This window comes from Coptis chinensis, chromosome 3, assembly GCF_015680905.1.
Source record: "Coptis chinensis isolate HL-2020 chromosome 3, ASM1568090v1, whole genome shotgun sequence".
In the NCBI taxonomy this organism is placed as follows: domain Eukaryota; kingdom Viridiplantae; phylum Streptophyta; class Magnoliopsida; order Ranunculales; family Ranunculaceae; genus Coptis; species Coptis chinensis.
The window spans coordinates 85,639,292-85,653,198 of record NC_141458.1 but is presented as its reverse complement, the minus strand read 5'-3'; the positions used below and the strand labels follow the sequence as shown (position 1 = coordinate 85,653,198).

The 13,907-nt window shown below is 36.5% G+C and overlaps 2 protein-coding genes across 2 annotated transcripts; both read left to right on the top strand.

The window, feature by feature from the left end:
* The first annotated feature begins 1,189 nt into the window (after nucleotides 1-1,189).
* LOC147511272 (uncharacterized) lies at nucleotides 1,190-12,917 on the top strand. Its single transcript, XM_086598415.1, has 5 exons — nucleotides 1,190-1,847; nucleotides 6,358-8,607; nucleotides 8,770-8,835; nucleotides 10,338-10,768; nucleotides 10,888-12,917. The coding sequence occupies exons 1-5, from the start codon at nucleotides 1,678-1,680 to the stop codon at nucleotides 12,063-12,065; spliced, it is 4,095 nt and encodes a 1,364-aa protein (XP_086454541.1). The 5' UTR covers nucleotides 1,190-1,677; the 3' UTR covers nucleotides 12,066-12,917.
* On the top strand, nucleotides 1,841-4,939 carry LOC147511273 (uncharacterized). The gene is made up of 2 exons (XM_086602993.1): nucleotides 1,841-2,350; nucleotides 2,951-4,939. The coding sequence occupies exons 1-2, from the start codon at nucleotides 2,241-2,243 to the stop codon at nucleotides 3,555-3,557; spliced, it is 717 nt and encodes a 238-aa protein (XP_086459119.1). The 5' UTR covers nucleotides 1,841-2,240; the 3' UTR covers nucleotides 3,558-4,939.
* Nucleotides 12,918-13,907: the final 990 nt, after the last annotated feature.

The following is a 13,907-nucleotide window of genomic DNA, read 5'->3' as shown; positions in this document are numbered from 1 at the left end:
AGTTTAATAGTAACAAAATTTGCTATATTCTATATTATAGATGAAGGATTACTAAAAGCACTCACTGTTGTAGAAATTTCAGCTCCATTTTGATTTGAGAAAAACTGTTCTTATTCTGATTTTAATTCTGATTCTGATTGAGATTTGAGTTGCTTCCATGAATTTGATTGTTAACTTGATTAGTTCTCGTCATTGTTTCAATCGATTTAAATCAAGAAGATAGATCCTATGAACTATACGAATTTGAGATAAAAGCTCAATTTAATTGAGTTGATCGAAAGAAAGATCTAATGATTGAAACTTGAATTGAATTGTTAAGGGTTAACTAGTATTCCCCCCCCCCTAGATGAGAAATTAGGGTCTCCCCTCTAAATACACACAAAAAAAAAAAGTGGGTTGATCCTAATTGTGTGTATTTAGGGGGGAGACCCTAATTTCCCATCTAGAATCTAATTGGATATCATCTAGTGATACTTCTTCACCCAATTATTAATCAAGAAAATTATGATAAAATTTGATGATTTGTGAAAATTAGGGTTTGAAGATCGATCTCATTCTTTGCTTTTGAGCGAAATGCTTTGATACCATAAAGAATAATAAAATGACAGAAAACTGTAAAAGAAAATTTTGATTAAAAGACTTGTGTTTCTATTACAGGAATGTTCTATTTATACACTTCTTTGACAGTTAAGACTGACAAGTTAATTACAAACTATATTGACTTGCTTTAATTGCGCTGTCTTGACTTCTCAGCTACATATCCTTATTAATATCATACCAACAAAAGGAACCAAATTTTGGATTTTTTCAGATGTGTCGTCGTTATCATTATCGGCCATGTTCTCCATACCCTCTCCCATAATTATCTCTTCACCATCTTCAATATCCAAAGCCATATTCAGAACAGTAGGTTCACTATACATTCAACAAACAAGTAGTTTTAGAATATAACTTACTATTAAAAACAACAACACCAGTGAAAAATCGAAATTTTCACTGTAACAAAACCTACTAGTAATGAATCAATAATTTGTGCAAGCAATGAATTTAATAATTTGTATAATAGTTTTTACCTAGTACTCAGAAAAAATTGAAAATTTTATGTATCCATTCAACCTCAGAATATATATATATATATATATATATATATATATATATATATATATATATATATATATATATATATATATATATATAACATGAACTAAAATAAAATTTATCTTGCAGTGTCACATTTAGGTGGTTTGAGTTTGTTTCTAAATCTCGTCGGAATATATTTAGATTTGGTTATCGACCGGAATTCGTTTGGTAGGAATAAAATGAAACTAAAATTATTTTGAGTGAGGTCAAATGGGAGAGGGAGATAGAAGAGTGGAGGGGCTGTGTAAAATGGGTGGGGGTGGGGGGTAGAGAGCTCTACGTATTAATTTTTATATTTTGACTTTGCTGGGTGACACATGTCGCCTCTGTGAGCACTGTGAGCAAAAAAAACTCCTCCAGGAAGATGATGAAACCATACAATCAATTTACCTGAACAAATATCAAATCAACTTTAAAAAGCTCATATACTTTGCGAAAAATACAAAGATGCCCAAGCGTCACCTTTGCCTCAAAAGTCAAGCTAGCTACTTCGCTCGCTAGGCAGGCAATAGAAGTGTAGAGTGAACCAGAAAAAGAATGGATGTCAGAATTCAGAAACACTTGCAAATCAGCTTCTGGCTTCTGTATTGTGTCCTCTCTCTCTCCTTCTCTCACTTAGTTTTCTTAGTCTTGAGGTTAAAATCTCCAGTAGCTCTGCAAGTACTCAACACTTGCTTCCACCTCGTCCGGTCGTCCCATTTCACCTTGTAAGAACCACTACCTTCTTTCAGTTTCTCTGTACTATTTTTAGCCATTTCTGCTTGGTTTTTGATTGAATATATCGTTCTAGCTTGCGAACATAATTTTATTAGTTTACTTTTATTTGCCCTTAAATTGGTATTCATGTTTCCCGGCCTACCAGTATATGTTGCTTTGTTGATAAAGCTTCTTGTTGTTGTTGTTGAATTTTTGAGATGTGATATAAACTTGAAAATTTTGAGTACAAGATCCTATATGAACTACATTTTGCTGCTTATGCTCAAAAGATAAAATGGAAAAGTGAATACATGGAGATGCCCTTACCTCAGACATTATAATCTAGCCTCTTGGTCACTTCTCCCGAGGTCCAAACATTGGATGTGGGCTTAGCTCTGTACCAAATGATAAGCAACTTCAAGCAATCTGTTAGAGGCGCCGCTTATGGAGCTGAAATTTGTCGACAAGAAAAGGCAGCCAATACCCATGATATGAATTACTTGATAAATGTGCTGTAAGTATCAGAACTAAAAATGCCTTGTTTATCTCCAGATATTACAATTCATGTGTTTTGCATTACAATTATGCTACAAGCTAGGTTGCAGTTATGCAAGTCAGGCTTCCAAATGGCCACTCCTATGGAGGAATGAGACCATATATATCTGTCTGTAGTTGACAGACACAATTTCACGCACGTATAATACTCCACCACGACTACACTTGTAATTGAGGTGCAAAATCAAGGCAAATTCACTTTTGGAGATTGGTGGTATTTCACAAAATTCTGTGTATATACCATTAATCAACATGAAAATGAACCTTTTCACCTTCTAACGTACTCTCATCTAGGGCTTTATGCTTGTTACCATGTCATAATACTGTATACATAAGCACCACCACCCTCGTCGAGAATTTATTTGCTATGTTTAGCCATTTTTTGGTTTTTCAAATCAACATTGAATGTTCTCTGTGAACCTAATTTTACTTTTAGTTTGTTCGACCTAACTTCACTATTTACTTGCCAATCTATGTTGCTTTATGTACAAATCTTGGTATTTCTTTTGTTAAACTTCTAAGTAAAAATGTTTTTGTTTGCTTGAATAAAATTAATTAGGGCTTTTGAGATGGAATATCTTGAGAGCCTAAGCATTCCAGAGCTGGTTTCTTACTTGAAAGGCCAGTATCGATCTGCCAATTTTAAGGTGGAGCAGATTTTGGTTGCAAGAGAGGAAAAGATAATGAAAAATGCAGCCGATTCTGCAAAAGAGTTGGAAATGTGTAAGACTAAACTCTCTGATTTGCCGATGGAGCGTGAAGAGAAGAAACACGATGTTGAAGTGGAGGATACACTTGGGAAGTTGGATTTTGATAATATTGGTACTGAAATTCAGCTCCAGAAGTATAAGGGCTTCTGCGATGAGCTCAAAGAAAAGGTAGCCCGTTTAGAAGAAGATTTGGAAATGCATAGAGCTAAATGTTCTGAGTTGATGACCGCGCTTGATGACAAGAGGAAAGAGAGTATTATATTTGAGGATAAGCTTGGTAAGTGCGAGGGTGAGAAGATTGCTAGTGAAAATGAGCTCAAGGAGTATAAGATGATCTGTGAAGAACTTAAGGGAAAAGTAGCCCATGTAGAAGAATATTCAAAGAAGGCGACGGAGAGGATCAATTTTTTGGCAAAAGATCTGAGATGTACAAGGCTAAATGTTCTGAATTGCTAATTGCACTTGAAGAGAAGAAGGAAGAGACCGTTACACTGCAGGATAAGCTACGTAAGGTGTAACTTTTTAACAATATTGCTGAGCGGTATACCAATATCTGCTACGACCTCGAAAGGAAGGTAGCCCATACAGAAAAACAGTTTCAGGTTGTTTGTGAACGAGAGAGGATGGCTACAGAGAGAGACAAAATGCTGAAGAAATGTTGGGAAATGCATAAGGCAAAACATTTTGAAATGTTGAGTGCGCATGAAGAGAAGAAGAAAGAGTGTGTCACATTGAAGGATGCATAACCAATACTAATAAAACTATGCAAAGACAAGCAAAGCGTGCATTGTCAAGTACTAATAAAACTATGCAAAAACAAATGGACAATTAAATCTGCATTCATTGCATTGTTAGAGTTCAGAACGCTCACCTGGACTCACAACCTCGTAAAAGGTAGAGGTGGTCATTTGAAACCATACCATATGAATGAATCAACAATGAGAAAGCTCATTTACCATTCCAAATAACAACGAGGCAATAAACCCAAGGGTCTCTAGTAAGGCACTTCGAATCCAGTATTTTCATCTTGTGCTTATGAACTCTATTTATTTTTCTCATTAACTCACTCAACCATTACTATTTGCTTTGTTCATCTTGAAGTTTGAATCTCCATTAGCTCTGCAAGTACTCAAGCCCCTCATCACGTTCCATCTTGTAAGCATCACTACACTCTTTAAGTTTTTAGCCATTTCTTAGTTTTTGATTGAATATATAGCTCTGTAGACATTATATTAATTTTGTTTTGTATGCCCTTAATTGATCTTCACTTTTTACTTGCCAATATAAGTAAGTTGTCGACTGCACTTGAAGAAAAGAAGAAAGAGTGTGAAAATTAATGAATAAGCTTGGTAAGTTGGAAAATGATAAGATTGTTAGTCAAAATGAGCTGAAGGGGTGTAATGTGATCAGCAACGTCCGAGCTTGAGAACACCAACAAAGATACAGACCAGAAACTCATTAAACTCAATGAAGAGAATAAAAATCTGAGATGTGCAAAAAGGAATGCGGGGGATGAGCTAGAAACGCAAAAGTGTTGGAAACCCAAGTGAAGAAGTTCTTCAGATTTAATCTCAGCCAAGACTACTTTGGAAGGAGGAGTTAAAGTCCCCTACATACAGTGAGGCAAAGAATGCTGAGAGCGAAAAACGGGTATCATCGAGTTGTTATGGAACTGATGTTGATTCCGCTCACTCATCTCCAGTCAATGGAAGTGATCGTAAGCTGGTGTTGAAGTTGAAGATTTCACGAAAATCGTAATATATATGAACATTTTTCATAAATCTTATGACAAATTACTGGGATTTGTAATGCCAATATGGATGGAATTGTCCTCTGCAGATGCTACCTAGAGTTTTGTCCTCCACAGAGTCTTAATCAAGAAATGAGAATCCAGCGCACCGATGCAATAGTACTGTTTCATACTCTAAGGGGGCAAAAAAAAAAAGTGGCTACCTTAGCATTTTGGGTAAATATGGGCTCTCCAGATTCTAGCGCACACGCACACGCACAGCGCACTAGATTTTGCATTTTTTTTTCCCATAATCTGTGGAACAGTACTATGAGCAGTCTGTTTACCTGCACAAAAGCCACAAATAACAAAGTTGCCCAGTGCCACTACTCCGTCCAAAACAAGGCAAGAAAAAAAAAAATGGCCAGAAATAAATCAGAAACATGCACAAGCATTTACGCTAACACTTGAAAACCTCAAAACCAACACCATCTTCTTCTTAGCTTCTTAGTCTTGAAGTTAGTATAATCTCCATTGGCTCTGCAAACACTCAACCATGGCTTCCCCATCATCTCATTCCATCTCGTAAGCACCACTACTCTCTTTTTGAGTGTATCTTTACTATTTTCTTGGTTTTTGGTATTTGGTATTCACTATTTATGTTGCTTTCATGATAAAGCTGCAATCTTTTCCTTCTTTCTTTTTGTTTTTTTGACCTTGGTTGAGTGAAAGTGTCTGTTTGCATGAATAAACAGAGGGCTCTTGAGACGAATAAAATGTTAAAAACTAATTTATAAAAACCAAATGCCCTCTGGTAATCTAGTATTGTTCAGGCATTACTTTGTAGGAAACCGAAGACTGATTCTTGAATAACTAGAAAATACTTCTCAAAATTGCAAGCCGAATGACGTCCTTTTCGACCCACTATCCACACTGACCTGATGGTACCCTTTTGCATTTGGGTGAGTGAGGGAGCGGAAAGCTAATTACTTAGCCAGGATCCTAACAGTGAGTCGATGATCATAATGCATTAATCCATCATAATCATCGAAGTCTTACAAAAGAGACCATGGCATCGCCCCACCATGATTGAGTCTGCTCATATGCGCTATGGTTAGATGGGCTGATCACTCAACCTCCAATCGGACACTTAATTAAAAAAGGCCCTATGGTATGAGGTGCTATAAATGCCACCTGAAAAAGATGGCCAGAATCATTTAGATAATGTCTGCAATGAATAAGAAACGCATGTTAGAAAAACAACTCCAGCGAAAAAGAGTCACCTACTTAGATTGTGGGAAAATTTTACAGCAAATGTAATCTATATTTAAAATTGTTATAATACAGTTAGTCTTGGTTTTTGGTTGAATATCAGCTCTTGTGAACTTAATTTTGTTTGTCCTTAATTCATCTTCTATATATACTTGCCAATCCACTAAATGTTGCTTTACTGATAGCACCTGGTATTTTTTTTCTTCTTGTTAAATTTCTGAGTAAAGATAAATTTTGTTTGCATGGTAAAACTAGGACATTGGAGATGGGATATCTGGAGACCCTCAGCATTTCAGATCTCTTTACTTACTTGAAATCGAGGAACCGGTCGTGCAATTTTAAAAAAGTGGAGAAGATTTTGATTTCAAGAGAAGAAAAGATGGTAAAAAATGCAGAGAATTCTGCAAAAGATTTGGAAATGTGTAAGAATAAACTTTCTGATTTGTTGATGGCGCTTGAAGAGGAGAAGAAGACAAATGATAGAGAGGTGGACAAACTTGCGAAGTTGAAATCCGATAAGATTGCTACTGAAATTCAGCTCCACAAATATAAGACTGTCACAGACGAGCTCATAGAAAAAAATGCCCGCTTAGAAGAAGATTCTGATATGCAAAGGGCTAGAAGTTCTAAATTGATGGTCGCACTTGAAGCAAAGAAGAAAGAGACTCTTGCATTGGAGTACAAGCTTGGTAAGTTGGAGGATAGTAAGATCGACACTGAAATTCAGCTCCACAAACATAAGGCTATGTCCGACGAGCTCTTAGAAAAGGTAGCCCGTTTAGAGGAAGATTTGGAAATGCAAAGGGCCAAAAATTCTGAATCGGTGATCACACTTAAAAAAAAGGAAAAAGAGAGTCTTGCATTGGAGGATAAGCTTGGTATTTTAGAGAGTGGTAAGATTGCTACTGAAAATGAGCTCAAGGGGTATAAGATGGCCTGCAAAAAACTTAAAGAAAAAGTAGTCCATGTAGAAGAAGAATCTAAGAGTGTGGGAGAGAGAATCACTATTTTGACGAAAGATTTGGAAATTTACAAAGATAAATGGTCTGATTTGCTGATAGCACTTGAAGAGAAGAAGAAAGAGAACATTATATTGGAGGATAAGCTATGCAAGCTGGAAATTCTGAAGAATAATGCTGAAAGTCAGGTCAAGCAGCATAAGACAATCTGCGATGAGCTCAAAAGAAAGGCAGCCTGTAAGGAAGAAGAATTTCAGGTTGTTTATGAACGAGAGAGGATGGCTACTGAGAGAGTCAATTTCTTTGCAAAAAATTGGGAAATGCATAAGGAAAAACGTAAAGAGTTGTCGAATTCTCTTGAAGAGAAAGAGAAAGAGTGTACCACAGTGAAGGATAAGTTCGAAAAGTTGGAAAATGATAAGATTGTTACTCAAAATGAACACAAGGGGTATAAGGTGATCTGCGACGAGCTCAGACGAAAAATATCCTTCGTAGAAGACAAAAGTAAGATTGTTCTTGAGCGTGAGAGGACTATGACTGAGAGAATCCAAGTTTTGTTAGATGAGCTTGATAAATCCAATGCAGCACAGAAACTGATTAAACTCAATGAAGAGAATAAAGATCTTAAATATGCAAAAAGAAAGGCCGAAGATGAGCTAGAAGAGCGAAAGGAAAGCTACAAAATGTTGGAAAATGATAAGAATGCTACTAAAGACAAGCTCAAGGGGTACAAGGTGATCTGCGACGAGCTCAAAGGAAAAATAGCCCTTGTAGAAGAACATAGTATGATTGTTCTTGAGCGAGAGAGGACTGCGACAGAGAAAATCAAAGTTTTGTCAGATAAGCTTGAGAAAACCATCAAGGATACATCCCAGAAATTCATTGAACTCAATGAAGAGATTAAAGATCTGAAATTTGTGAAAAGGAAAGCCGAGGATGAGCTAGAAGAGCAAAAGGAAATGTACGAAGTGTTGAAAAATGATATGGTTGTTACTCAAAATGTGCTCAAGGGGTATAAGATGACCTGTGTTGAGCTCAAAGGAAAAATTTCCCTTGAAGAAAACAGTAAGACTCTTATTGAGCGGGAGGGGACTGCGACCGAGAGAATCAAACTTTTGTCAGATGAGCTTGGGAAAACCAACAAGGATACAACCCAGAAACTCATTAAACTTGTCGACGAGAATGAAGATCTGAAGTGTGCAAAAAGGAAAGCCGAGGATGAGCTTGAAGTGCGAAATAGAAGGTACAAAGTACTGAAAACTCAGCTGAAGAAGTACATGGAGGAAGAAACTTTACATACCATCTCAGGTCAGACTAATTTGAAAGTAGGAGGTAAAATTCTCTACGATGAGGGTAAGAAAGTTTATGGAATGGGTGTTGATTCTATAAGCTTTTCTCCAGTCAAGGGAAGTGATTGTAAGCTTGCATTAGAGTTGAAGTGGTCCAAATCAGGAAAGAAGCGCTGCAAGCAGTTACATTCTGTTGAAAAGATGACCAAGAGACAATCACAAAGGAATATCCATCCCCCAGATCGGCTAAATCTTTAGCTTCTTAGGTCCTTAATTCCTTATGCTTCAGCAGCTTTATCCCCTATACCTTGCCTTTTAAAAAAAGAAGGAAGTTTGTGAAAACATCGTTACAATTTCATAAACATTTTGTTTGTAACTTGTGATGAAATGTATATACTGCTTCACTGTGGTTTGTATAGCCTGTTTAGATGTAAGTGCCTTGGTAGTAGCTGCTGTTGCTGTCTCTGTGTTTTTTTTAATCTGATGTTGGCTGTTTGGAAGAACTGGTTGTCATTTCCAGGAGAACTTTAATCTGTAACCGCTCCCTTTTGTCAAGACATTGAAGCCAACATTTGGTATTGGTCTTGTAAGTATGGAGTTCAGACTTGGCAGATGGTTGGAAGACCTCATTGTTAATTGCACATCCGATTTCTTAATCTATTTCTGTTTGTAAAGTTGTTGCTGCTGTATTGCTATACTTTTTTTGTTCTGAGGATCTCCCTAACTATGAGTAGTCCAGACTACCAGAAATCCAGAATGGGCAGTGTATTGTACTTCTGACTTTGAGAGGTTTATTAGTAAGTTACACATATTGATTCCCTGCTTCACGAGTACATTATTATTCAAGGTGAGTTTTGCCATTTGAATTAACTAAAAAACATCAAATTTGTTGATTGTTGGTAATGATTTTGTATTGAAAAACAACTGCCAGTTGAGGGTGAACTTCTTACCTTAATATCCAGAAAATTTAAGTCTAGCTAATGAATTACTTTCCTAGTTAGGTACTTCATCAAGATTCAAGAGTGAGCATTGAGCATCCATAACCACACTCCCAGCGAGTTGAACCAACTACAAAGTACTCTTGATCCGAGGTGATTCAAGGACCAGGGATTTAGTTCAGCAACCGAAGAATTGTTCGCAACACATTTGAATCTCGATGCACTATCAACAGTGTGCAAACTGTGCATTGCCAAGTAGAAACAAAAGGCAAATGGACAATTAAACTAAAAGCATCTATATGTACACTGAATCTGGGATAGACTCAGAGTTCAGAGTTGTAAAAGGTGGCCAACTGTACATTAACCAAACAACAATCAATGTACACCATTTTAAAGGGTACCTCAAAACCACCACCATCATTTTCTTCTGTGTACTTTACTTTCTCTCTCTCTTTCTCTGTTTACCTCACCCACTCTGCCTACTCAGTTTCTCCATTAGCAAGCAGCCAAGCACTCAACCATGGATTTCACCTCATCTCCTTTCAACCCGTAAGCAACTAAGCACTACTACTCTACTACCCTCTTTTAGTATTTCGTTACTATTTTTAGCCATTTCATGGTTTTGTTAGGCTGTGTTTTATGTTGCTTTGCTGATAAAGCTGTGTTGTTTTTTTCTTCTTATTAAATTTCTAAAGTAAAGATGTTTTTGTTTGCATGAATAGAAATAGGCCTCTTGAGATGAATGAAAGCTAGATCCTTCATAAACTCAATTTTGCTGCTACTCTGAAAAATTGGATTTGTGGAAATGCCCACATTGATTCAAGTATGATTAGCCTCTACCCTTCCTCACAATATGCCCCAATGCTTGACCAGTAGGCCAATTCTTGCTTTTGGGCTGAATATATGACCCTGTGAATGTTATTTTACTTTTATTTTGTTTGTCCTTAATTGAGATACTATTTACATGCCAAAGTATGTTGCTTTACTGATAAGTATTTATTTTGTTAAATTTCTGAGTAAATTTGTTTTTCTTTGCATGGACAAAATAGAACTTTCGTGGGATATCTAGAGACCCTCAGCATTTCAGAGCTCATTACTTACTTGAAACCTAGGTGCAAGTCAGCCCTGTTTAAGAAGGTGGAGCAGATTTTGATTTCTAGAGAGGAAAGTATGTTGAAAAGTGCAGAGGATTCTGCCAAAGATTTCGAACTGTGTATGTCTAAGCTTTCTGCTTTGTTGATGGAGCTTGAAGAGAATAAGAGAAAGGATAGTCAGGGGCAGGATAAGCTTGGTAAGTGGGAACTTGAGAAGATTGCTACTGAAATTCTGCTCCAGAAATATAAGACTATCTCCGATGAGCTCAGAGAAAAGGTAGCCCATTTCGAAGAAAATTTAGAACTGCAAAGGTTTATAAGTTCTGAATTGACATTTACACTTGAAGAAAAGAACAAAGAGAGTCTTACATTGCAGGATATGCTTGGTAAGTTGGAGTGTAGTAATATTTCTACTGAAATTGAGCTCAAGGGGTGTAAGACAACATGCAAAAATTTTAAAGAAAAAGTAGCCCGTATAGAAGAAGATTCTAAGAGTGCGACAAAGAGAATCAATGTTTTGACGAAGATTTGGAAATGTACAAAGTTAGATGCTCTGAATTGCTGAATGCGCTTGAAGAGAAGAAGAAAGAAAATGTTATGTTGGAGGATAAGCTACTTAAGGTGGAAATTGTTAAGTGTAATACTGAAAGTCAGCTCGAGAAATATATAACTATAACCGACAAGCACATAGAAAAGGTATCCCATCTAGAAGAAGATTTTTCTAAATTGGCGATCGCACTTAAAGAAAAGAGGAAAAAGAGTCTTGAATTGGAGAATAAGATTTGTAAGTTAGGAAGTGATAAGACTGCTACTGAAAATGAGCTCAAGGGGTGTAAGACAATCTGTGAAAAACTTAAGGAAGAAGTTACTCATAGTGATACAGATTTTAAGAGTGCGACAGAGAGAATCAATGCTTTGACCAAAGATTTGGAAATGTACAAAGTTAGATGTTCTGAATTGCTGATCACGGTTGAAGAGAAAAACAAAGATAACATTACATTGGAGGATAAGTCAGCCAGTAAGGAAAATGAATTTAAGATTGTTTATGAACGAGAAAGGACTGCAACAGAGAGAGTCAACTTTTTGGGGAGGGATTTGGAAATGTACAAAGTTAGATGTTCTGAATTGCTGATCACGGTTGAAGAGAAAAACAAAGATAACGTTACATTGGACGATAAGGTAGCCAGTAAGGAAAACGAATTTAAGATTGTTTATGAACGAGAAAGGACTGCAACAGAGAGAGTCAACTTTTTGGGGAAGGATTTGGAAATGTATAAGGCAAAACATTATGAGCTGTCCATTGTGCTTGAAGAGAAGAATAAAGAAGGTGGTGAATTGAAAGGTGAGCTTGACAAGTTGGAAAAAGATAAGTTGGTTACTGAAAATGACCTCAAGGGGTATATGGTGATCTGTGACAAGCTGAATGGAAAAATAGCTTGTTTAGAAGAAGATAGTAGAATAGTTCTTGAGCGAGAGAGGACTGCAATGGAGAGAGTCAAATTTTTGTCAGATGAGGTTGAGAAAATCAAGAAGGATACTGATCAGAAACTCATTAAACTCGATGAAGAAAATAAAGATCTCAAATGTGCGAAAAGGAGAGCCGAGGATGAGCTAGAAGCGCGAAAGAAAAGGTTCAAATTGTTTGAAACCCAAGTGAAGGACAACTTAGAGCAAGAAACTTAATATCTAATCTCAGCCAAGACTATTTCGGAAGTCGGAGCTAAAGTTCCCAATAACAAGGGGAAGAAAGCTAACAGTAAGAAAAGAGTAGTTTCGAGTTGTGGTCAAGTGATTCTATTCGCTGTTCAATCTCCAGTTAATAGAAGTGACGGTAAGCTTGTTATAAAGTTGAAGCTAGTGAAAAGATCGTAATTATTTCTTAAACATTTTGTAGATTTCTTTTGATGAAATGTATATACTGCTTAACTGTGATTTGTAAAGCCAGTATAGATGGAAACGCCTTGACAGTTCCTGCCCTTGATGAGTTCCTTGCTTTTTTTCATCTAGTCATAGCATTGTTTTTTTTCGATGGAGACAGATGAACGCTTTTTGCCTAGGCTTTGAACTATGCATACTCTTGCCATACTCATTTTGTTGGGTTTTGGCTGTTTGGAAGAATGGAATGTTGTATTTGTCGGGACAGCTTTAATGTGTAGCTGAAACATTATTAAAGATATCAAAGCCTAGATTTGGTTTTGGTTGTGTGGTATTGCGGTCAGGATGCTCAGACGGTTGCGAGAACTCATTATTAATTGGAATAGGATCATCCAATGAAGGCTGTGATGATGGCTTAAATATATTTGTTGCTGCATTCTTGCTGCTGTATTGCCTATAACTATTTTGCTGCTGTCAGGGGAAGATGTCATGTGTTTGTCTTTTGGGCGTGAACTGCCTCTGTTTTGGTTGCTGTTGTATTGGTCTAACTAGTTTGTACAAGGACCTCCCTCCCGACGTGTAGAGCTAGCACTCCACAGGGTGACAACCTGTTCTTTGTACTTTCTCTTCAAGATATTAAAGGAACTAGTTGTTGTTGTTTTTTTTTTAATTTTTTATGACGACGTTGCATCATTGGATGAAATTTATGCAACACGTCTTTGTCCCCTTGGTTCAGAGACAACAGTATTATTTATGCCAATTATTTAATTTATTTTTTGTTTAATTTTAATTATACATTGATTTTATTATAAGTAGTTGTTGATCAACAATCTGATAATCAAGTTTGTTCTGAGGTTTATTAATACGTTGCATGTATGAGGCCATATATGGTATTTTTCATTTTACCTCACCAAGAGTGTGAGCAACTGAGCATCTGAGCATCCACACTCTTAGGGTGTTGAACAAACTCTTCTTTAAACTAAGCAGAGTGAATTATGGCCTGTGGATGAGGTTCAATAACCAAATCTTTTTCCAAAGCCTTATATAAAAAATATACGAATCTCTATGCACAATCAAAGGCGTGCATTGTTAATTAATCTCAGATAAACAATTGAAAGTACACTGACAGTTCAGAAACCGTATGATAGTTTTGAATTTTGATTCCATTCTCATGAATATCACCCAGTAGTAAAGGTTTTCCACGTGAAAACCTTACTGAAATTATCAAACCAACAGCCAAGTCAAAGTTCATTTACCTGCACAAGTAACAAAGTTTCCCAAGTATAACCGGCCATCTTTAGCTAAAAGTGTTACTTGGTATGTAGATGATCATCTACTCACTTTCTGTTCTAAATAAGGCAAAAAAACAGTATTGTATGAGTGTATGACCGTATGAACTAAAACACTAGCACCATCTTTTTCTGTTCTGTTCTGTACTATACACTCTCTCCATTTCTCTGACTCACTCTCAGCTTCTTAGTCTTGAAGTTAGAATCTCCGTTGGCTCTGCAAGCACTCAACCATGACTTCCATCTCGTAAGCACTAAGCACCACTACCCTCTTTTAGTCATTTATCTGTTTTTGGTATTTGGTTGAATATATATATAGCTCTGTGAACATAATTTTACTTTTAGTTTGTTTGTCCTTAAT

What these genes read in the sequence shown, in the direction of transcription:
- LOC147511272 (XM_086598415.1), top strand. Translation starts at nt 1,678, where the DNA reads ATGGATGTCAGAATTCAGAAACACTTGCAAATCAGCTTCTGGCTTCTG. An exon ending in CGGTCGTCCCATTTCACCTT is followed by an intron (nt 1,848 to 6,357) that starts GTAAGAACCACT and finishes TGGTAAAACTAG; the next exon opens with GACATTGGAGATGGGATATC. An exon ending in TACATTGCAGGATATGCTTG is followed by an intron (nt 10,769 to 10,887) that starts GTAAGTTGGAGT and finishes AGTGCGACAAAG; the next exon opens with AGAATCAATGTTTTGACGAA.
- LOC147511273 (XM_086602993.1), top strand. Translation starts at nt 2,241, where the DNA reads ATGATAAGCAACTTCAAGCAATCTGTTAGAGGCGCCGCTTATGGAGCT. An exon ending in AATTACTTGATAAATGTGCT is followed by an intron (nt 2,351 to 2,950) that starts GTAAGTATCAGA and finishes AAAATTAATTAG; the next exon opens with GGCTTTTGAGATGGAATATC.